Here is a 24,264-nt window from a genome sequence, read left to right on the forward strand (position 1 = left end):
GGGAGACGAAGCGCGCAAAGCGGAAGTGGAGCGAGAGGGCGGGTATTTAGGACCGAAGTCCTCCTCTGATAACTTTGTTTTCTGGTGTTGCTTGGGCGAAGGTTACTGGACTACATCGTTTCAGGCGCCGGTGTTACGATGGCTCAGCAGGGCGCGGCGCTGCAGAACTACAACAACGAATTGGTCAAATGTAAGTAACGAACGGGGCGATGTGTCGGCTGAAGGGCTCGGCCATTAAGGGACAGTTAGAGCCGCTATCCCGAGCGATTTAGACGCGTGTGCAGGAAGACTTGGCAGAGCGCAGGGGGGCCGGCCGCGTGATTCTTTGAACTGTATGGATGGCATCACTTTGTCAGCTGAAGTTAACCGACTAATTTAAATGTAAACTTAAGGAATTAGGGGGGAAAATTTCAGTAGCGATATTACCGTAGCGTGTGGTGAGGATGGCAGTTCATTCACTGAACTTCTGATATTCAGCAGACTACAGTGTACTGTAATGCTGTTCCCCTGGTGAACAGGTGTTACTGAGCACAGGGAAAGGCGCCATATACAGTAGGCATTTTGCCGGTGATAAGTGGCATCACCATCAGCTGCCCTGGTAGGCGCCTTACAGTGAGCCCTCATTTGTAGACAGGTTGGCAAATGCGATATTTGATCTATGAAGTACTTTTTAAAAAATGTCATAAATGTAAACCTTATTTTATTTGATCAGATAAAAGTAAACCAGAAAAGGTGACAATAAAAAAATTAAGTACATCACGCACCCAGGCTAGAAATATTAGGCGATGCGGATTATATTGTTCCATTTATCAGGTTCACACTTGCTTAACTTAAATCGAAAGAAGTCCCCATACTTTCATTTAGGGCCTGTTTATTTTCTCTTGATATTCATAATATTGTTTACTTATATAGCACCATCCCACGACTCAAAAGTGTTTCATAAATATTCAAAAGGGCTTAATAGTGATAGGAGTCCAGAAGTACATTACAATGGATAGAAACTGATGTCAAAGCATTAAACACCAAATGAAATGCAAGAGTCTCAATTGGCACAAATCACAACCATTCGGGGGGGTTCATAAAAAATGTAACAATTTTACTTTATGAAGTAGATGCACATAATGAACAAGAATGGTTGTGTCAAAGTATTTGAAATATTCAATTCCATTTTTTAATTGTTACAGAAATTTGTCATTTTTCGTCCCCTGATAGAGGTTCACCGAGGGCTAGATCACTAGTAAAGAATCAAAGTAACCTCACATAGTCTTAAATGATACCCCCACGTGCTTGTGTTTTGAAATCTGTCGTTTTTAACCTTCAGGGAGTGACACTTAGAGGGCCGGGACCACCGGTGAAGAGTCAGATATCACAAATATTATCAAATTTGTGACCAGCAACATCAAGATTGCATAAAATAACACTTCATGTGCTGACATTACCTATCCCTTTGTGAAAAGGAGTAATGAAACGTAACGTTTTCTTTCCCACTGGGGGTGAACTCCTGGGGTCAGTTGATGTGTCATGAACAGCTTTATGTCTTTTAGCTGAAGACTTCTATTGGTTTCCTCTTTATTATCAAGGTGTAATTTCACGCATAAAATGTGGTTCAATGAAAGGGCCAAAAAATGAGGGCCAAATCTTGGTGGAAAGAACTCGGCACATAGACATCAAGAACAATCAGACGGTATATAATATGGAGGGGGTGTTATGAGTAAGGTGGTGCCAGACAAAGGAAGAAAAAAACTGAAGTAATTTCAAAGCATTCATAACTCTTTCTTATGAACACAATAAATAAATCCATGAGAAACAACATTCTAATATAACACAAGAAGACAATAAAGTAGATTAAAATACAAAGTGCTACAGCCATTTTATCGTAGAAGTATACACAGCTGATTTTCTGCACCTGCCAAATCTACTGCTGTCTTTGCCAGTTGAGGTTTTTACTCTGCGTTGTCTCCACTCCAAGAATTGCTGCCTTACTGGCCCTTTGAACTCTGTTTTAGCTGGCTAGTTATCCAGAACTCCCATCTTTGCAGCCACTGAGAGAAACCTTTTCCTCTTTCACTTGCTCTGCTGTTGGAGTCCAGACCGCCCACCATTATGGGGTTGTTGATCTTCACGGGGGCTTCAGCTCATCATGTCTTTGAATCAGACGTTTCCTTTTCCTGGATGGACTGTCAGCCAGGGCTGTTGAGCTCCATCAAAATGCAGCTCGGAGGAACAGACCCCTGAGTACATACTCCAAATCTGACCTTGTCTGCAGGCAGTGAGAAACAATTTTTGGCCAGAGGGTGCCAGCTTTCACACCAGGACTTGGATGCCCTCTGATGAAAATACAATGAGTGGTGAACTTCTTGGAAGCCCCTGGCCTCAGGATTATAGCCACAGCTATGGATCTCAAATGCAGAAGGAGAAAGTACTAGAATGCAAGCAAGTAGCATGGTTTGTGACTTGTGCCGACTAGAATCCTAAGAGCCTCGACACAAAGAGGCTGAATGGAGAGAGAGAGAGAGAGAGAGAGAGTGAGAGTAAAATGTTTGTGGAAGTGGAAAGATTTTCCTGAAAAATGTGTTTTAATTTGCCTTTTAAAAATGAATTAAGTCAGTAGCCATCCATTCATCCATTTTCCAACCCACTGAATCTAAACACAGGTCTGCTGGAGCCAATCCCAGCCAACACAGGGCACAAGGCAGGAATCAGTCCCGGGCAGGGTACCAACCCACCGCAGGAAGTCAGCAGCTGATCTAGTCAATTTAAGGAGGCCATTATGAAGACTGGGTACAGCACTGGTTAATTTGGGGCACAGCAGGATTGCTGCTAAGAGTCTGTGAACAGCACTGTACTGCTGTAACCCAGTGCTTTCCAAACTCAATCCTGGGGACCCCCTGTCCTGTGGCTGCAGGTTTTTGTTCCCACCAGATTCCTAATCCGTGACAGCACCTGATAACACTCCTCTCGTTTAATTGGCTGGTATTTTTTTTTTTCTCTTATTCTACATTCAGAAAAGCACAGCAACAGGATTTTTACATTTATAAGACATTTAGATATCTTTCTGCTTTTGCTATTGATTTAAATCCTTAACTCTCATTTGTTGATTTCGTTCTATTTTGCCCTTTCTCTGTGCAGTTTTCCCTCTTCGATGTATCTTGTTAATGACAATTAAAAACGAGCTGAGCAGACACCCTGGCAAAAAACGCTGAATAATCAAAGGCTGCAACTACTTTAGCATCAGACCCACTAATTAGTAAATAATGGATTAATTAACCAATTAGAAAACTAGAAAAGTAGAATGGAAAATATTGTTAAAAAGAAAAAAAATACATTATTCCCATCTAACCGCTTGGTTTATTTATTTATACATACATACATACATACATACATACTAGTGGGCTTTGCCCTTTGTTTGCCAATCCCCGGGCCTGTGCTACACGCTAGCCACTTTTCAGGTCTGCCGCTCGCGACTTTTTATTTTAATATTTTTAAAGAGTGTCTCCTGCGCTCTGACAGTTAAACCTTAGTGCTATGATGACACAGGGACTGAAGAGGCTACATGACCTGTTTTATTTTTTTATTAATGAAATGTATATGTGAGTGGAATCATTTGTGTTTTTTAAATGTACGTGTTGTTCTTTATTTCAAGACTAGGGGGCTTTGCCCCCTGCTCTTACCTCGCCAACCCCCCGGGCGGGCGCTATGCACTAGCCACTTCATGGCTCTGCCACTCGCGTGTAGGGAAGCAGATGTACAATTTAAACCGATTATTTCATGGGAATTGTTAGATATGCATAATAGAACTAACTATTTTACATTACAGCGAGTAATTATAGTAAAAAATAGTAAAATGGAGTAAATTGAAAGAAAATTATGTTTCATGTTGCATTAGAGGTATTTGTTGAGTTATATGATTTGGTTCTGTTTGGCTTTGAAATTAACACGCAAATCCTTTTTAAACTTCCACTTTTACTGTAAAACTTCAGTTAAAGACAATTTTTTTTTAATTAACTTTTTGTCAATATTGCATTGAATCTTGATTCCATGTTTAGACTTTTATCATGACAACGCCACATATAACTGGCCGTGAGTAAGTTTCGTTTCTTTCTCTCTATTAAATAAATTGACTCTTTCGAATGTTTATCTCTGTGATTTCTTAATTGTCCTAGCAAAAGCTACTTTTTAAACTTCCACTTTTACTGTAAAACTTCAGTAAAAAACAATATTTGGAATTTAACTTTTCGTCAATATTGCATTGAATTTTGATTCTGTGTTTGGACTTTCATCGTGACAACACAACGTATAACTGCCTGTGACTGAATTTCATTTCTTTCGCTCTATTAAATAAAACAACTTTTTTGATGGTTTGGCTCTGAGATTTGTTAATTGTCATAGCAAAAGTTATTCTAACGGGAAACTGTAAACGTTTTAATACGAATGGCATATCAAGATCTCCTTTGGTTTCTCATGTTATTCCCCTGAAGATGGACTACATTACCTTTCTTGGATACATCCTTCTTTCTACAGTAATTCGACCGGTGGAAGTTCAGACAGTGTTAGCGGTTGTAGATATTCTTCGTGATATTGTAAGTTGATGTTTTCATCTTCTGCACCATCACCACCAACTGCTTCAGCAGAGTCTATTAATACGCATTTAACCAATATGCCGTGTAACCAATTGACATTTTTGCATTAATTCGTTTCACTTCATCGTTTCTCGCTGCTAGGATTGCCCGTGTACGCATTTCTTCTTTTGATAACTTATTCTTCAATAAGATTTGGACATAATACATTTTCTTTAATTGGGAACTTTAAACGTTAAAATTTATAAGCTGAGCTGAGAGAGCAGAAAATGTGTCTGTCAAAAGCATTCACACGAAGGAGAGGTGAGAGGGCAGTGGGCGTGGTTGAGAGGAGGGCGGGACTTGAAAAAAAATCTCATGGCCAAAATCTCATCTCGCAGGACTTGAAGAAATCTTCCAAAAACTCTCCTCTCATCGCAGGATTTTTCTTATTATAATACAGATCCATCCATCCATTAACCAACCTGCTATATCCTAACTACAGGGTCATGGAGATCTGCTGGAGCCAATCCCAGCCAGCACAGGGCACAAGGCAGGAAACAAACCCTGGGCAGGGCGCACAAACTCATACACCAAGCACACACCAGGGGCAATTTAGAATCGCCAATGCGCCTAACCTGCATGTCTTTGGACTGGGGGAGGAAACCCATGCAAACTCCATGCAGGGAGGACCCAGGAAGCGATCCCGGGTCTCCTTACTGTGAGGCAGCAACACTACCCACTGCGCCACCGTGCCGCTATAACATAGATACTAAATAAAATATTTATATATAATTTTTTTTTTTTTTTTAAAGCCATACATAGTTTTCTAATTTCTATGTTGTTCCCAAAAGACAGAACTTGGGAAATAAGTTATATATGTATGTATGTGTTTTGTTTTTTTTTTTGTTCTTGTATTCAATTGCAATTTACTTGATGCTCCTGTCTTTGCAGAGATATTAATGAATGAATTAACAAAATCCTTACTTCATAACATAGTGATTTAACTGAACAAACAGTAAAGTCTGTTTAGCCCTCCTGTGCTAACCCACCCACCCAAGAAAAAACACACACACACACACACAAGTTCTTTGCCTGGCCTGATTTATTGCAGCCCACGTTGGGTTGCACTTCTCAGTATGTAAATGAGTGCCTTCCACAATGTCGAAGTGCTTTACAACAAGGCTGCTCCCTTTTAATGCTGGCACTGTAATGGCTTCCTTTAGCAGTGCATTAATTCATCATTGGCATGTGTGTGTGTGTGTGTGTGTGTGTGTGTGTGTGTGTGTGTGTGTGTGTGTGTGTGTGTGTGGTTTTCTATTTGACATGAACATTTGTTTTTTATGACTTCCCTCAGTGAGGTACACTTTTTATAAAGTTTGCTGTTTATTTAAGTATAAGAATGATTTACAGGCTTGGCATTTGTACCTTTCCAGCTGTGCTGGTTTTTAAACATGGTCTGCTCTGTCTTTATGATGATGGTGGCCTTACTGCTAGTTGCTTGATTTCTGCCCACATCCCAGAAATGTGCTGTTAGGTGTATTGACAAGTTTAAGTTGCATAGGTCTGTGTGTTCACTGGAGTACCCTGTGATGGAGTGGCACAACTTATTGAGTTGGCTTCTGACATGCCATCACATCCTGCCTGGATTTGTTCTCCTCTGACCGCACTCAACTCGATTACGCTGGTTGGAAAGTACGTGGATTGACGGTTGATTAAGAGCTAAATACATTAATAATACACCCCACAATTAGCTTCTGATTGGGCTAAAGGTAAAGAGTAGACACAGTGACGCATTATAAAGGCGTATTGCCGTCGTTCTGAAGGAGCTCCAGTAGTTTCTTGACACACTTCTGATGATTTGTTGGCTGAAAGTCCTCCGTGTTTTGGTGTCATGGAGAGGATGTGCAGCGTTGTTCACAACGGCACTCCATTGTGTCTTCATTCTCTGCTCTACTACTACCATCTGCAAACCTATCTACCTCCATCACTTTGCCTGCCTTTTTAATTGGCACGTTCGTTTGCAGGCCCTGTCATTTGCAATGTGCTCCACAATGCTCTTTGTTATTTATTTATTTATTATCTGCTAGGTCCCTTTTTCCTGAGTTAACTTTGTTAGATTAGAATGCTGTACAAATGGTTCCTTTTTTTTTTAGTCTTTGACATACCTGGGACGCATGCCAGTAAAGGGACTTGAATGTAGATGTACACAGTCAAGTAAATGGACTACAACAATAGCTGACCGTCATTCATGTACGAGATTTAAACTATTCGACCACCTGCTGATTGTGCAGGCTTTAGACGTGGAGGGTCTCCCATTCACCCTTTGCATGTTCACAAATCTCAGAGTCCATCTGTTCCTTTGCTGAATGTTTACCAAAAAGCAACTGAAATATTTTTCTTTATACATTTTCTTGGAAAAGAACGTGGGTGTGTAGTTCACCTGCTTCCTGCAACACGCTGGCATTCCGTCTGACGCTCCTCCTGCCTTGCACCTGTTATTGCTGTGGCTCTGCACGGAGAAGTGAGAAGCTTACGAAAGTGAGTGGGTTTGGGAAAACCGTGCAGGAAACGCATGTACTGGAATGTAGAAGTGCTTATTTCAGACTAGCAACGCAGGGTGTGATTGAATGGGGTCAACTAAAGACAACATTCCCCAGTTTTGGCTCATGAGAATGATAAACTGCCATCGCATCACTTGTCCTGGGAGCTGGAGTGTTTTCTTTCCCATTTTAACCAGAACCAACCTTAAATGGGACACCAGTTCATCACAGGGTACAGTCGTACAGAAGGGCACCAGTTTAACTAACATGGGGGGGGGGGGGTGTGGGAGGACACTGTACACCTGTACAAACTCCACGCAGATATACTAGGAAATGTGCCACTGCTTGGGCTCCTAATGCTCTAAGGAAGCAGCGTTGCTGTTCTGTGCCGTTTGTATTTTGGATCAAAACCTAGAAATGTAATGAAAATGCAACGTCTGTGAGAAAGGTGGCGTTCATTCTGTTGAAGATCTCTGCCATTTATTTAAAATGATTTGAAACACTTCAGGCATTAACGGTTGTGTTTAGTCATTCAGTTTACAGGACTAATTCTAGGTAAGTTACACATTTCAAATGAAAGTGAGCGTCGGTGTGCTGCATGTTTATGGAGAGACTGAAGTGTTTATTTAGATAAGAATCTGTCATTCAGCCTCCTGCACTGATCAGTCCTGGTTATTCTTGGCGATTTGTGAAGCTGTAGTAAGCAGGGGCTGCTCTGACTTTGAATTGCTCCTTATGACCACTGGAGTACAGTACTGCTGTAATGCGCCTTAGGGTTATTCAGATTATCTTCTTTTAGAATTAGTAGGGAAAAAGTGCCGTTTTAAATAACCCCCCACATATACACTCAAATATGCGGAGTGGCATGGTGGCTCTGAGGCTAAGGATCTGTGCTGGTATCCAGAAGGTTGCCGGTTCAAATCCCTGTCACTGCCAAAAGAGATCCTACTCTGCTGGGCCCTTGAGCAAGACCCTTAACCTGCAATTGCTCCAGGGGCGCTGTACAATGGATGACCCTGCGCTCTGACCCCAAGGGGTATGCGAAAACTAACAAATTCCTAATACAAGAAATTGTATAAAGCGAAATAAAGAACAAAAAAAAATGTTGCAGTAGTTCCAGGGATTAATCAATAAACCTGTCTTCTTCTTCTTCTTTCAGCTGCTTCCATTAGGGGTTGCCACAATAGATCATCGTCTTCCATATCTTTCTGTCCTTTCCATCTTGTTCTGTCACACCCATCACCTGCTTGTCCTCTCTCACCACATCCATAAACCTTCGCTTAAGCCTTCCTCTTTTCCTCTTCCCTGGCAGCTCTATCCTTCGCACCCATCTCTCTCGTCTGCACATGTCCAAACCAACACAATCTCTCCTCTCTGACTTTGTCTCCCAACTGTCCAACTTCAGCTGACCCTCTAATGTACTCATTTCTAATCCTGTCCATCCTCGTCACACCCAATGGACATCTCAGCATCTTTAACTCTGCCACCTCCAGCCCTGTCTCCTGTGCCACCGTCTCCAGCCCATATAACATAGCTGGTCTCACTACTGTCCTGTAGACCTTCCCTTTCACTCTTGCTGGTACCCATCTGTCACCAATCACTCCTGACACTCTTCTCCACCCTGCCTGCACTCTCTTCTTCACCTCTCTTCACTCCCCATTACTCTGTACTGTTGATCCCAAGTATTTAAACTCCTCCACCTTCACCAGCTCTATTCCCCTCATCCTCACCATTCCACTGACCTCCCTCTCATTCACACACATGTATTCTGTCTTGGTGGTCCTACTGACCTTCATTCCTCTCCTCTCATATCTCCACCTCTCCAGGGTCTCATCAACCTGCAGATCACAATGTCATCAGCAAACATCACCGTCCATGGGGACTCCTGTCTAATCTCGTCTGTCAACCTGTCCATCACCATTGCCAATAAGAAGGGGCTCAGAGTTGATGTAATCCCACCTCTGTCACTCCTACCGCAGACCTCACCACTGTCACACTTCTCTCGTACATATCCTGTACAACTCTTATGTACTTCTCTGCCACTTACTCTTACAATACCACAGCTCCACTCGAGTACCCCTATCATTTGCTTTCTCCAGGTCCACAAAGACGCAATGCAACTCCTTCTGGCCTTCTCTCTACTTCTCCATCAACACCCTCAGATCAAACATTACATCTGTGGTGCTCTTTCTTGGCATGAAACCATCCTGCTGCTCACTAATCATCAACTCCCTTCTTAACTGAGCTTCCACTACTCTTTCCCGTAACTTCATGCTGTGGCTCATCAGTTTTATTCCCCTGTAGTTACTGCAGTCCTGCACATTGTCAAAGTTTCCCATTAAATATATTAAAAGTATAAAGTTGTTTTTTTGGACCCGAGGCATTTTCTTGGAACCTTTCATTTTTCCAGCAGGGTCAGTACAGTAAGTAAGAACGGAGTATAAACTGGCACAGGGAAGGAAAGTTACCAGCCTGTTGCCCACCACACCAACGTCTACTGAGCCAGTGAAGACCAAGACTGTGGGTGAAGATGGGCAGCTACGGCATAAACACACGTCGGGACTGTGAGATGTGAAAGAAATTTAATTTCTTATTTTTCTAGATTATTTTTTATACATGTGTCCTTGTATACTTGCTGTATATATAAAAGACAGAAGTTTAGCTCGCCTGAAGAAGAGGCCCAAGTTGCCTTGAAAGCTTGTATATTGTAATCTTTTTAGTTAGCCAATAAAAGGGGTCTCGTTTTATCCTGACGGGGAAATTTGACTTTTCACAGAAGGTAAGTAAGTAATACACACACACACTCTTTGATCTGAACACACCAGATAAAGCAAGACAATTAAAAAGTAAAATGTCTGACTTGTCTGTCCCAGACCCAGTGGGGTGCTATAAAGACGTATTACTGCTGGTGTAGAGGAGCCCCAGTTGCATTTCTTGACGTACTTTGCTGAATAATTCATTGGCTGAAAGTCCTCCGTGTTGGTGTGTCATGGAGAGGACGTGCAGCATTGTTTTCCAACTGTTACCATGCTGCATGTCATGGCTGTCTATTCCAGTGCAGCAAACATGAATTGAGGGTCTTTGCATCGAGTCTAAGCAAATTTGACCATAATGCCTAAAAATGCACGCACATGTTGTCGGACACGGGTGCAAGTGCACCTGATACGCTAGCAGCACAGGGCCTCAAATGAACGAGAGAACATATGGATAGTACACAGAAAGGGTCAGTGTGACTGCTTTTGAAGTGACGGTTCTCTCTGTGTTGGGATTCAGAAGGTGGTCAGACCCCTTCACTTTCTTCACACTTTATTGTGTTGTAGATTTAATTTTAAATTGATACATTTGTCATTCTTGCCCATCGGTCCACGCTCAGTAACCCGTATAATGACAAAGTGAAAAGAGGTTTCCAGAAAGGTTTGAAAATGTTTTGTCATTACACATATAATATTGTCCCTATGCATTCAGTTATGATGGGGTCAAAATTTTAAATCTTCGGCTTTAATAGGGGTCCTGGGTATGACGCTAATCTGCATCCAGTCCTGCAAGTAGGCCCTCCAACCTGTAGGGGAAAAACCTGGGGGTTGGTGGCAGAATTGGCACTCGGGCTACGATAAAAAAACCTCCCACTGTTCCGTTCCACCTGAACTGGTGTGGTGCTGAGGTGTCACGCTGCATGGCTGCACTTGGGTCCTAATATGGGATCCTGAGTTGGCTTGCCATGTGGTGGATGCGGCAATGCCCTGTATCAGCAGCGCCCGCTTTTAAACTCCTCTCTAATAAGGGAAGTTGTGTGCAGGAAACATCAGAGTTGTTTTTTATTGTTTCCTTATTATTGAGGAGTGTTCTTGAGCTACATTAGCTTTTATGCAGTTTTGTTTTAATTTATAACTTCAAGTGGGAGGTGAGGGCAGATGAAGCAACATCCACTTGCTAATTGCTGTAGCAAAACTGCTGAGCAGATGGAAATCAAGTGAAGTGCGAGGGCAGTTCGCCTAATGTTCGTGGAGCGAAAGAGATTGGCATCGGGTAGTGCGTTCTCATTCAAACTGCACTGCTTTCCCTTAAATGAGTGGAGCCCACATAGTGTCATCACATTTACGGGCCAACATGTCCAGGTAGCATTTATGTTAATCAGGATCAAAAATAAAACTTCAAAGAGCACGCAGCTTCAAAACATGATTGTGCCATATTGTCTGGACTCCATCTCAAAGGAGATGTAATTACCAACATCCCTAATTCTTCCCAATACCCAAGTGCAGAGCACAACCTCGGCCTGTGAACTAAAAGTGGTGCCCTTCTTAAAGGAAATTGCTAGAACTCCACAGGGCCGGCATTTAGTCCTAATATGGGTCTGTCCGTCCATCCATCCATCCATTATCCAACCTGCTATATCCTAACTACAGGATCATGGGGGTCTGCGGGAGCCAATCCCAGCCAACACAGGGCGCAAGGCAGGAAACAAACCCCGGGCAGGGCGCCAACCCACCGCAGCATATGGGTCTGGAAACTGTCATTTAGTGAATTCTAGCGCCCTCTTTTGTATGGTTTGTGTTACAGCTGATCAGTCAAGTTATTGTCATGTACATAGTGCAGGGATATTTGTGCTTGAACAGGTTGGCAAGCATGCAATAAATAAAATATCCTTGGCATGCTCTATATAGTATAGAGTATGTATTGTATACTTGTATGTACTGTTTTATATGTCACAGTATTATTTATTATGAGTGACTCTTCAGCAACCTCTCAGCTAGGAACTGTTCCAGAAAGGGAAGGCTGATAAAGACTGGGCATGACGGCTGAGGTTTTTAATAATCTTGTTTGCCTTTCTAAGGCGGTGAGTGTTGTTTGTTCTAAACAGAAAATGGCAGGGTGCCATTCACATTCTGTGCCACCTTCATCGCCCTTTTCAGGGCTTTACATTCAGGATGTGATAAGGCCTGTAAGGAAGGACTCCAGTGGGCACCTGTAGAAGCTCATGGGCAGAGACGGGGAAATGCCAGCTGGCCTCGGACGTCTTTTGGATGTAAAGGTGCTGGTGAGTCTTTCTGACCAGAGGTGGAATGTGTTTTGCCCACTTCAGTTCATCAGTGACGGTCACTCATTGAAATTTTAAACCTAAACCCTCTGGGGTGTACAGTAGATGTCCCTGTTGTTGTGTGCTTTCTGAAGTCTGTGCCCATCGCCTTTTGGTTTGTTAAGGGTTAGATCAGGGATGTCAGACTTTGGTCCTGGAGGGCCGCAGTGGCTGCAGGGTTTCATTCTAACCATCTTCTTCTTCATCAGTGACCAGTTTTTGCTGCTAATTAACTTATTGCCTTCATTTTAATTAACTTGAGACCCCCCCTTAGTTTCTTTTTCCTTAATTAGCAGTCCAACAATAACGAGACACAAAACGAGGTGCCACATGAACAGCTCACCTTGTGCCCATCTCACAATATCTGAAAATAAAGAATAGTGAAGGTCTCAGTCAGGTCGATCTCTCAGGTCACCAAAATGGTGGTCTTAGGAAAAAAAAACAGAAAATCAACAGTTTTGGAAATGTCTGCTGCAACAGGGCATGGAAATAAATAACAGATTTAATGAACAGCAAGAATCCGCTTCTCATTAACAAGAGTGCTTGGAGTGAAATTATCTGGTCATCTGTTGGCTTATTTCACATCTCGTTTGTGTTTGGCTGCCATTTAATGAAGAAAAGAATCGAGAAAACAATCCGTAAAAACTGGGCTACGAAAATGAACGGGAAAAGAAGTGAATTAGCCGTGCAAACTGATTAGGAAAAGGGTGAGAATGACAACCTGCAGCCACTGCGGCCCTCCAGGACTGGAGTTTGACACCCCTGGGTTAGATTCTTGTCCTGGCACCACTGTGTTGGCAGTAATGATGGTGACTCGAAAATGAACATCAGAGTAGTGCTGTCAACTATTAAGCGAATGCCAATTTGGCGACTGCAGACTTGTGGGCTTTGATTTTCTGTTGGCAGAAGTACGTAAGCCATGTAGATGTTAGTTGTGCCACATGACCATCTGCACAGATCCTACATTTCAGATGGCAGTTCATAGCTGGATTGCTTATGTGTACCCGGCTGATCAGTCCCACTCATGTTTCAATAAGCGATGAAGAGCGGCCCAGCATTTTGTGTATTGCTCTCTAATTGAAAATGGAGTTCAAGCTGTGTGGTGTTTTTCCAGTTATGTCAATGCTTGGCTGATTTAGAGAGACGTAAAAGAACTGGACATGTGTCCTCTTGTGTCCACCGAGCAGCTGATTATCTGTAGCTTTGACAGTCTGAAATGTTTGGGTAGCAGTGAAGACTTCTCAAAATGGTGGCTCACAGAGTGCGCCAAGTAAACCGTAGAAAGGAAGACGCCCGAGTGTTTAATCATAAGAGGCCGAGCATCCTTCAGGTTTGTCAGCCATATTTCTGTGACGGTGAATGTTCTCCTGAGATGTTTTCCAAGTGCGGCTCACAGATGTCTGAGTGTTTTCTGTACACTTGAGTCCAAACACAGCTGGCTGAATGTGCTGTACTCTGTGTGACATGTGACATTAGCACTCCACCCTCCGTGACAAGCAGAACTTCTGCCTTTACAGTCGCCATGCCACCGTTGGTGGAGGTTGGTCACATGATTTGTAGAGTACCGCTCCACTGATGCAGACCTTTCCTCTCGTGTCCCTTGACCTTTTCTCACCCGTTTCGGCTGCAGCCCTTCATTTATAATGGGAGGCCGTTGAAAACAAGTGTTCTGAGATTTTGTTGGTTAGGAAGACTGATGTTTGGAGGTAAGGCTTTGACACTCGCTCATGATTGGACTTGTGATTGGCATGTGCAAGTAAGCCCCTCACTGGGCCCTGAACACATGGCAGTAACGACCTTCTGGATGGGCAGTGAAGTGCGTGGCATCATCTTGTATGCTGTAACTGCTCTCCCCGTGCAGGAGTGTGTTACTCAATAGATGGTGTGGCGGATGGCCGGACGCCCCTGTGATGGAAGGACCAGGGGAAAGGGCACATTCGGGGCAATACCTCCCCCGGCTCACAGTTGGAGGCACGGGTTTGGAGCTTGGACGCGGGACCTTGCTGGGGCTAGGGGGCGCCTGGACAATGGCCGAATCCTGGGCTGCAGCACTTCCACCACACCCGAAAGTGCTGCCGGGAGAAGAATTGGGAGCACCTGGCGCACTTCTGGGTGCCCTATAAAAGGGGCCAGAATCGGGAGGAGGTGGCAAAGAAAGAAGGAGGAAAAGGGACTGTGCTGGGCTTTGCCCTGTGAGCATGGTGTGCTGGGAACTGAAAATAAAACATGTGGCATCTCTGCCTGTCTGTGTCAGGTTAGGGCGGCTGTCCGCACCCTGGTGGTCCACAAAATGATTCTGAAAAATTCAACATTTAGGAAAGAAAGGGGCACAGGAGGTTAGAATATTATGGGGTGGTCCTAATTTTTCAACCTAAAGAGGTCATCGGCAGGTCCTGAGGAATGCTCAAGGTAATAATCAGTAAATGTTTTAAACCTGCTCATGGTATGGACTGGAGGGTGAAGTCCTTTGGCTCTCGGGTCACACAGAGAAGCAGTGAAAGGTTGTTGATCTCGTCCATCATTTGTCCCAACATGAATGCCATCCTCAACAGCCCATCGGTTTGATGGTTTTTAAATTGTGTACTGACAGATGAGGTGGTCTGTCAGGGTCCGCTGAAGAGCTAATGGTGTTCACTGGACAGGCAGCCACACACATTGCCCTCCAGCTCCTCCTCCACAAAGGGTCCCATCACATACCAAAGTCGCATTCCAATGAGCAGTAGGCAGCTGCTGTAAAAACAACATGGATGCGTGAGCCACCACTGAATCTGCGAGGAAAGGGACCTGTAGAGGGCCTCCGTTCTAATGACGACTCTGTGCCCGGACCCCCCTGTCTGTCTGTCTCTTATTGAGCACTCTGATTAGAGCCTCTCTTTGTTTTGCAGGTATTGAAGAGCTGTGTTCAAAGCGGGACGACATTAACAAGCAGATTTTGAGGGAAGAGGAGGAAAAAGTGAAGCTGCAAAACGACATTCGCATTCTGACTGAGAAACTCAGCCGAGTCAATGAGAGCCTGGCACGGAAGCTGGCAGCACGTAACGATTTTGACCGCACGATCGCAGAGACGGAGGCCGCTTACATGAAGGTCAGGAGAGTGCCCTTGTGCCAGTCTTTAGTGTTAAGTGACCTTTTTCTTCCTTGTGTTCAGGTCTTGCGTGGTTTCCTATTTTTATTTTTATACATCTCCAAAGTGCCGTAGCCTTCCTCTCTTCACCAAGCCATTTAGATGAAAGGAGAGTGGACAGTATTAGTAACCGGGTGCCATTTGTAACCACACATTCAAATGTTTAGATGTGTTGTCACTTGCTCAGGAGTGAAGAAGGTTGGCATTGTCAGAGGAATAATACAAATTCTAAAGTCTGTTTACTAAAACGAATATCCAGATAGCAGAGAGCTCACAAGAACCGTATTCCATTTCTGGACGCACCGTCCCCTCGCTGATGTGCTCGGTCCAGCATTGCATTGCAGAAGGTTTGTAACATCAGCAGTGCTTTTGACTCCATGGCATATGGAAACATGAAACACACGGTCACTGTCTTTTCATACCATCTTTGAGATGTTTGAAACAAATAATGGAATACGATGCCAAGGACTGATGTCACAAGCTGTGAAATCCCATAGATGCATGTCCAGAGGTGTGATTTGAGATATTAGAACACTTGCCACACAATCTTAAAGTGGTACATTGCAGCGGTCCGGTGCCACTAAGATTCACACCGTCCATAGGACTGTGATTTATTTATTTTTGTAGAGGAGATCCCAGGGACGCCCCCAGCCTTGGCCCAACCCGCACACACTCAAAAACAGAGACAAAAGAAAGCACACTGGGGAATAACAACAATTAAATAATATAAATAATACCACCCCTGTACCCCTACGGCGATATTACATTAAACATATAAACACAAACTCCACACAGCAAAGTCCATGGACAATCACACCGGATGTAATGAGAGATGACGAGAGTAAGTCCAGAGATCTGTATGTTGTAAGGGAATTAAAAACAGTCCTACCGGTAGACACTGTAAGGGTGAAGACGGACGGACAGATGGATGGTTCAGGAGCGCTGCTATACTTGTGGGAAAGACGTGAATCCACAAACAGTCCTCAGCACGCAGGTAGACAGACGATCGAGACCCCAACAACGACACAATCCAGGACACAGCAACTAAATATGACTTCATTAACAGACGGCAGTCCAACAGGTAAATGAAATGCAAAATACAACAACAACAAACACTTTATCCTTTTTCCCTTGGACACCTGCCCTCCTTTTAAATCCCTCTGACCACCTTTGACCCCAACAGCCCCTGCAGGGACTGTTGGGAGATGCAGTTTTAACTCATAGTAGCACTGCTACAACATCACCATCTACAGTATTGTTAAGTTACCCCCCCATTGTTTGTAAAGAATGCCAAGAAAATTTACAATCTCATGAGATAATAAAAAAATTTGTTGTTCAGTGTGGGTCCCCAATGAGGCTGCCCATTGGATCACAAACAAACAAAAAATACTCTGACTTGTGTCGCATAATCCAAAGCTCAGGTTTCTATTTGGATACTTACAATGTTAAATGAACCATTTCCAGAAAATTCTCTCATGCATGGCAGTAGAGCTGGCGCAAACAAGATGGTTTCCCCCAGTTAACGTAGGCCTTGCTTTCAAACTCGCTCGTCCTCGAGTGTAACTCATTCATGTGTAAGTTAATATGTATAGAGTGTTTAGGCAGACTGGCATCACTAAATCAAGCAGAAGAGCATTTTGGATGGATCTGCGTCGCCAATTCTATGTAAGGCAGTGTGTCACATTTTTGAAGCGCACACAGTGTGTTGTGTTGTGTGATGTTATTGTGTGTTTTTATATAATATAAATAAATACAGTGACTTTAAGGGTCCTTGCATTGTGAACACTTTGACAGGTAAATACGAGTGAACTTGTATTGGGTGATGTGTTAACCGGATGCCTCGTAAACCATCTTCAGGGCAGTAGAGCGAACTACGAGCTTATTCAGGAGTAGTAAATGTAGACGGAGGACAGGGGGCTTCTGAAATAAGGAGAATGAAAAAACAAATGCACTTGATACGTTTATCCATCCATCCATCCATCCATCCAATCTCTTCCGCTTATCCGAGGTCGGGTCGCGGGGGCAGCAGCTTGAGCAGAGATGCCCAGACTTCCCTCTCCCTGGCCACTTCTTCTAGCTCTTCCAGGGGAATTCTAAGGCGTTCCCAGGCCAGCCGGGAGACATAGTCCCTCCAGCGTGTCCTGGGTCTTCCCTGGGGCCTCTTCCCGGTTAGACGTGCCCAGAACACCTCACCAGGGAGGCGTCCAGGAGGCATCCTGATCAGATGCCCGAGCCACCTCATCTGACTCTTCTCGATGCGGAGGAGCAGCGGCTCTACTCTGAGCTTCTCACCGTATCTTTAAGGGAGAGCCCAGACACCCTGCGGAGGAAACTCATTTCAGCCGCTTGTATTCGCGATCTCGTTCTTTCGGTCACCACCCATAGCTCATGACCACAGATGAGGGTAGGAACATAGATCGACTGGTAAATTGAGAGCTTTGCCTTACGGCTCAGCTCCTTTTTCACCACGACAGACCAACGCAGAGCCCTCATCACTGTGGATGCCTCACCGATCTGCCTGTCGATCTCGCGCTCCATTCTTCCCTCACTCGTGAACAAGACCCCGAGATACTTGAACTCCTCCACTTGAGGCAGGATCTCGCTCCCAACCCTGAGAGGGCACTCCACCCTTTTCCGGCTGAGGACCATGGTCTCGGATTTGGAGGTGCTGATTCCCATCCCAGCCGCTTCACACTCGGCTGCAAACCGATTCAGAGAGAGCTGAAGATCACGGCGTGACAAAGCAAACAGGACAACATCATCTGCAAAAAGCAGTGACCCAATCCTGAGCCCACCAAACCGGACCCCCTCAACACCCTGGCTGCGCCTAAAAATTCTGTCCAGAAAAGTTTTATAAACCGAATCGGTGACAAAGGGCAGCCCTGGCGGAGTCCAACTCTCACTGGAAACGGGTTCGACTTACTGCCGGCAATGCGGACCAAGCTCTGACACCGATCGTACAGGGACTGAACAGCCCTTATCAGGGGGTCCGGTACCCCATACTCCCGGAGCACCCCCCACAGGATTCCCCGAGGGACACGGTCGAACGCCTTTTCCAGGTCCACAAAACACATGTAGACTGGTTGGGCATGCACCCTCTAGGACTCTGCCAAGGGTGTAGAGCTGGTCCACTGTTCCACTACTAGGACAAAAACCACACTGTTCCTCCTGAATCCGAGGCTTGACTATCCGACGGACCCTCCTCTCCAGGACCCCCAAATAGACTTTTGAGGAGTGTGATCCCTCTGTAGTTGGAAGTGGTCGCGTCTGTGAGTGTCCTACACCGTCCCCTTCGTTTGAGATGCAGTTTTCCCAGCGTCGTACCAACTTTTTAATGCCCAGTTCCTACTGCCTCAAGAATAATTTAAGATATGAAGAGGTAGGGGAAGTGATGGCGAAGGTGGTAGGGAATGAGAACGGCAGCCGTGTGGTGCATGCCTACGGTCTCCATTCTCATCCCTACCACCTTACCCATCACTGCCGAGAGTTGATTCTTGAATAAAACAAAATTTAAAATAAAAAGAGGAATAACCTTGGAGGTGAATCATCACCCTGTAAGCGGACAGTAGATGTTGCGTAGTACAAGTGTACCAAATTTCAGGTCAATAGATCAAATGATTTGCGAGCGACCGGTGATTTAAAATCCTGGACAGACAAACAGACAGCCACGCTAGCGTATTTTCTATATAAAGAATTTCAAAAACATTTCCCACACAGTCCCCTTCGTTTGCGATGCAATGTTCCCAGCGTCGTACCGACTTTTTAATGCCCAATTACTACTCTTCCTCCCACTTTCACCATTCACAATGAGAATATAAAGGTGCAGAAATGTTTTGAACGTCCCTCGTAAATCCTATATAACATGATGAGTATTCCTACGACACTGAACAGAAATCTGAAGACATTATTTAAGACCGTGTTTCTCAACCTTTAAGTATTTGCGACCCGAGTTTTCATAACAGTTTTAATCACGCCCCCCCTAACGTTTTTTTGAAACCCTAATAAAATTTATTCCTATATTTTTTGCTGCCAATACACCGCTACAAGTTTAAAATTTTCCTACGAATAGCAAAATTATGCCACATATGGCAACATTCGCACCCCCTTTTTTGTTACTTTGGGCGCGCCCCACAGATTGAGAACCACTGATTTTTAAGATGTCTTATTTAAAGATGCCATAATTTAAAATAAGAAGTTAAATTCCAGAATCCCAGGTAAGTGAGAGTCATGTGACTCGTTTATATTTTGCGACTCAAAGGAATGAGAATGGTGCAGCTGGCTCTCGGTTTAATGTGAATTTCCCCTTGGGATTAATAAAGTATCTATCTATTTATCTAATGATTCTGCTTAAACTAAAACAAATCCAGTCACGATCCATGCACATTCCGGTCAATGAGCTGTTTTTTAAAAATCAAAGTGTACGTCAAAGTAAAGTTGAACACACAGAATTGTTAGAAATGAGAATAATATTTTTACGAGGTTCAGTTTTATGCGAGTGATTTGTTGAATGTACTAAGGAACATAAACGTATTACTTTTAATATTGTTTAAAACCTTCCCAGTAACGAATCTTTGCAAACATTAAATACGTTGTAATGCACGTGGATTGTTAGAGTTTTCGTTTGCTAATACTGATGTAGTTTGAACTCCAAAGAATCCTTAGTGATGCAAGTCGAGGCTCCAGATTTTCAGGCTGTTCCTGCACACGAGTTTTAAAACTTCCACCAGCATTCACAAAATGAACGACTGCTCCTCGGACTCGACTTGTTGATGCTTGTAATCGATTCCCATGATTCACAGATGAGTTGTTGCAAGTCGCCCATCACTACTGGTGTGCAGAAAGCTGTTCTCGCACGGCAGCCACAGGCAAAGAATTTTCTATTCCATGTGCCAACTGTGAAGTAACTCAAATCTTTTTTTGAAGAACTGGTAGTTCTGTTCACTAAAAATGTCCTCACTGTATCAAGTATATTAAAATAACACTAGATTTAAGGTTGGCATCAAGAATACAGTTACCTGTTCTTCACTCTGGCACTCAACATGTTAATGGGCAGACTGTCCGTGTTGGTGGTGCTGTTTACACTGGAATGCCAGGCGCCTTGCCCTCTTAACTTAAGGCTGTGTTGACATTTTACGTGCCTTATGGGCGCAGTTTCTTTGCAGGCTGAGCTAACATTTACAGCACAGTTATGAAAAGAGAAAGCCATGAGCTTTATCAGCTTCAGCTATCAGACTTTTAGTTCCATTTCTTAACGTCGGCTGTTTGGGTGGCACCGCTCCATTGTGCTGGTGACCTGTGTAATCCAATGACATTCTACAAGTTACCCCTGACGTGTACGAGAACATTTCTGCTTGGTGCCACCCTAGTGGTGGTCAGATTAAAGATGACTGATTGACTGAGTGACACCGGTGAGGCTTTGGCACTCCTGCTCTGCCCAGAACACTCTCACTCTTTCCTGGTAATGTCACCCATTAGCATTAACATTAATGGACGTCTCATTAGATAAGTGCTGACTGGGCATGGTGAAGGTACGGTTTGTCTTCCAATGATTTATTTAAGTGAGATGGCCTCCTCTCCCAGGGTCATTGCTGATTCAGTGTGTCGGGCGACTGTTATTCCCTTTTTGCCTCGAGATGTAAATATCCGGGCCTGCTGTCGACAGTAACTGTGGTCTTTGCACAGGGCGGGAGGTCATCTACAGTTTTAATTAAAATGGGAGACTCTGACCTGCGACCTTCGCCTCCTGAATTTTAATGAGTTTTGTTTTCACGCGTCTTCATAAACGTTTACAGACGGGCAGCATTTTAACTGGTAAGCATAACAGCAAAAGGGGTAGGGGGACCAAAAAAAAACAAATTACCCAGGAACACCAGCGCCAAGTGTGTCGTCACTCCCGCTCCCTACTGCCTTCACACTCTTGAATGTCGGAGTAAATCGGTTTTTAAAATAAAGGCCATGACCCTTTCTAGAAACTTTGTGACTCCCCCGTGTGAGCCGTTACACTACTGGACAACCGTGTGACCTTACTGGTTTGAACGCCTCCTCTCAACATGGACTCTCAACATTCCAAGAAACCACCAGTAGGGTGGGATAAAACTGAAAAGTAAAAGGTGTAAGATTGGGGGGTGAAGGGGGGCTCTTCTGAGCAAAGGCACACAAGTTGGGTGTTCGTCACTTCACTGCAGTTTAGGCCGCACAGGGCACTCCTTGTGAAACTCGACTTCAACTGAACTGGCAGCTCACCAGTTACTCTTTAGAGCTCCTTTCCCAACAAACACCATTCCAAGATTAGTTACACAAGAATTCAAGGTTAACAAGTTGGCACTGAAGTACTGGGCATGCATGTGGAAACGAGAATGTGCAACGGTGGCACTTGATATGCCAGGTGAGGGAGGAGAGGAGCGCCAACAAAATGGTGAACACTTTAACTGCACTGGACGAAGGTCCCCCTGAGCTGTAAGGATTTGTTTCTGTTAACTTTTTGTTCAGAAAAATGCAAACACGGTTGTGTGAAAAAGTAAGTACACCCCATGAACTGTTGTTTCCATATGTGGGCATTTCAAGACTTGATCTTCATTGAAACAGTAATTCTAGATCAAACCTCCGAGACTTTTACATTTTGTAGTTAATTGTATAATTTGAATGAACCAACTGCATGTGGAAAACGGAAGTCCACCCATCCATCTCTCGCTACCTCAAACTTGAATCGGGTGCAAATGATTAGAGCAGGGGTCCCCAAAACTCTGGTCCTGGAGGGCTGCAGGTTTTCATTCTAACCCTTTTTCTTAATTAGTGACCTGTTTTTACTGCTAATTAACTTCTTTGGAATTCATTTTAATGGACTCGCTCTTGAAGATTCAGACCCCTTAATTGTTTTTTTCCTTAATTAGCCACTAAACAATAATGAGATATAAAACGGGAGCAGCAAACTGTGACCATCATCCAATATTTGAAAATAAAGAAAGATGAAGGTCTCAGGAATGTCAATCTGCTCAGGTCCCCAATATATTTGACCAGAGCTCTTAAAAAGAAATGTCTGCCATGGCACAATGAGAGCAGCAACAGGCCACGGAATTAAAGAACGAGTTTAATGAACGACGAGACTTGGCGCCTCATTAAGCAGCTGGTTGGAGTTTGACGCCCTGACTTAGGTGGTCTTCTGTTGGCTCACTCACTTCACATTTCATTTCTGTTTAAGGAAAGACATGAAGCAATTCAGAGAAACAAAACCAGTCCATTAAAATGAAAGGAAAAGGAGTTAACTAGCCGTAAAAACTGGTCACCAATTAAGAAAAGGGTTAGAATGAAAACCTGCAGCCCTCCAGGACCAGAGTTTTGGGGACCCTTGGATTAGAACATCGTGAGAGACTATCTTGTCTGTCTCTGTCTTATTTAAACCTCAGGTATCGAGTTTGGTTTGCTCTTTTGTGTTCAAGTGTGTGATCTCACCGTGCCTAGACTATAAGAGCTCCCTGAGGCCTTCAGAAAGAACATTCTAGATGCCTAGCATTCTTAAAAAAAAACACAAATGCATTTCCAAATCAATCAGATCTTCAAGTGGAGAGGAATTTCAAACCAGTGCCAGTTTTGCCAGGCCAGGATTCAGCAGTAAGTTGAGCCTAAGAACCAAAAGCAAGATGCCAAAAAGGAGTCTCTGTGAAGCTCAGATGTTCATCATGGGCCCCAGAGGTAGCTCCTGGCCACTGCTGATGTCAAAGTGCCGGAGTCCACCATTACAGAGAGGCTCCACAGATTAGATCTACATGGGAGCTTTAGCAGCAGGTAACTAGGGAAGACTTTAGTATTGCCCTCATGTCTTCTGAAGACCACTGGGCCACAGTGCTAGAAGATGCAGTTGTCAAAAACCAAAGACTACACTTGCACAGAAGAGCCTGATGGGACAGGAACTCTTCCGCGTGGTGGTGATGTCATGGTTTGGAGCTGGGCCGCTCATCACAGAATCTCCTAGAAATTCTCCCTTGTACCAGAGAAGGCCTGAGGGTAACATGAGACCTCCGAAAAGATTGAAGCTTCATTGAAAGGTGCACCTGGCAACATCACGGTCCTAAGCATTCCACTAAGGAATGGCGGAAAACAAAGAAATGGAGGGTTCTGGAATGGCCAGGTCAAGGCCCGGGGGTCTGACTCCCCTCCGTCTTCTATTGGTGTGATATTTTGTTTCAGCCAATTAACGCCTTGTGCACAAAAAGCCGCCACACTCGCTACACCCGGACACGCAGACAAAGTGGTGGGCATGCAAGACAACCCTCAGAGATCACGGAGCTGAAAGAGTTCTACATGGCAGAGTGAGGAATAAAAACTCTGTTAGGGTTTTCTAAACGCTGACTTGAGTGGCAGTGCCAGCTAGCGGAGAGCCAAGGGTGGGCGACTTTTTTTTCCCCACAGACAGAAATGGCATATATGTTCATGTTGGTGGTAATTGTTGCAGACAACCCCACCATTGATTCCCGAGAGCACATTTTCGTACAGACCGTGTAGCTCCAACGTCCGACTCTTACTGTCTCGTTTCGGTTGCAGCCCCCTCGGCTAAAGGGACTGTTTAGATGAAGATCAGATCTTTCTCTGTCCACATGACTGGACTGGCACGGCTCCCACTGTGGCCTTCCTCCTTTGTCATAGCTAAGTGTCTCTTGTCTTCTCATTGTAGATCCTGGAAAGCTCACAGACGTTGCTGAATGTTCTGAAGAGAGAAGCGGGCACTTTAGGAAAGAGCACGGATTTACGGTGTGCCAACGTGGGCCATTCTCCCCACAAAGACTGATCTCCACACGCATGGATTGTACCAAGGGTGCTTCTCCTCCTCAAGAGACTGCTGCTGGCCCCCCTGGCGATTAGGGGGTGATGCCTGTACATAGGTGTGTGGCATGTTCTTATCAAGCAAAAGCAATAAAGGTTTGTACATAGTGGAGGCCGCGTCCTTTTCAGACCTCCTGCTTTGTTCAAGCA

The 24,264-nt window shown here is 44.3% G+C and overlaps 1 protein-coding gene across 1 annotated transcript; it reads left to right on the plus strand.

Moving 5' to 3' along the window:
* Positions 1-11: 11 nt before the first annotated feature.
* On the plus strand, positions 12-24,224 carry ssna1 (Sjogren syndrome nuclear autoantigen 1). The gene is made up of 3 exons (XM_028808750.2): positions 12-190; positions 15,059-15,258; positions 23,966-24,224. Exons 1-3 carry the CDS (start codon positions 139-141, stop codon positions 24,077-24,079), a joined length of 366 nt encoding a protein of 121 aa, XP_028664583.1. The 5' UTR covers positions 12-138; the 3' UTR covers positions 24,080-24,224.
* Positions 24,225-24,264: the final 40 nt, after the last annotated feature.

Source organism: Erpetoichthys calabaricus, chromosome 9 (genome assembly GCF_900747795.2).
Source record: "Erpetoichthys calabaricus chromosome 9, fErpCal1.3, whole genome shotgun sequence".
Lineage (NCBI taxonomy): Eukaryota > Metazoa > Chordata > Cladistia > Polypteriformes > Polypteridae > Erpetoichthys > Erpetoichthys calabaricus.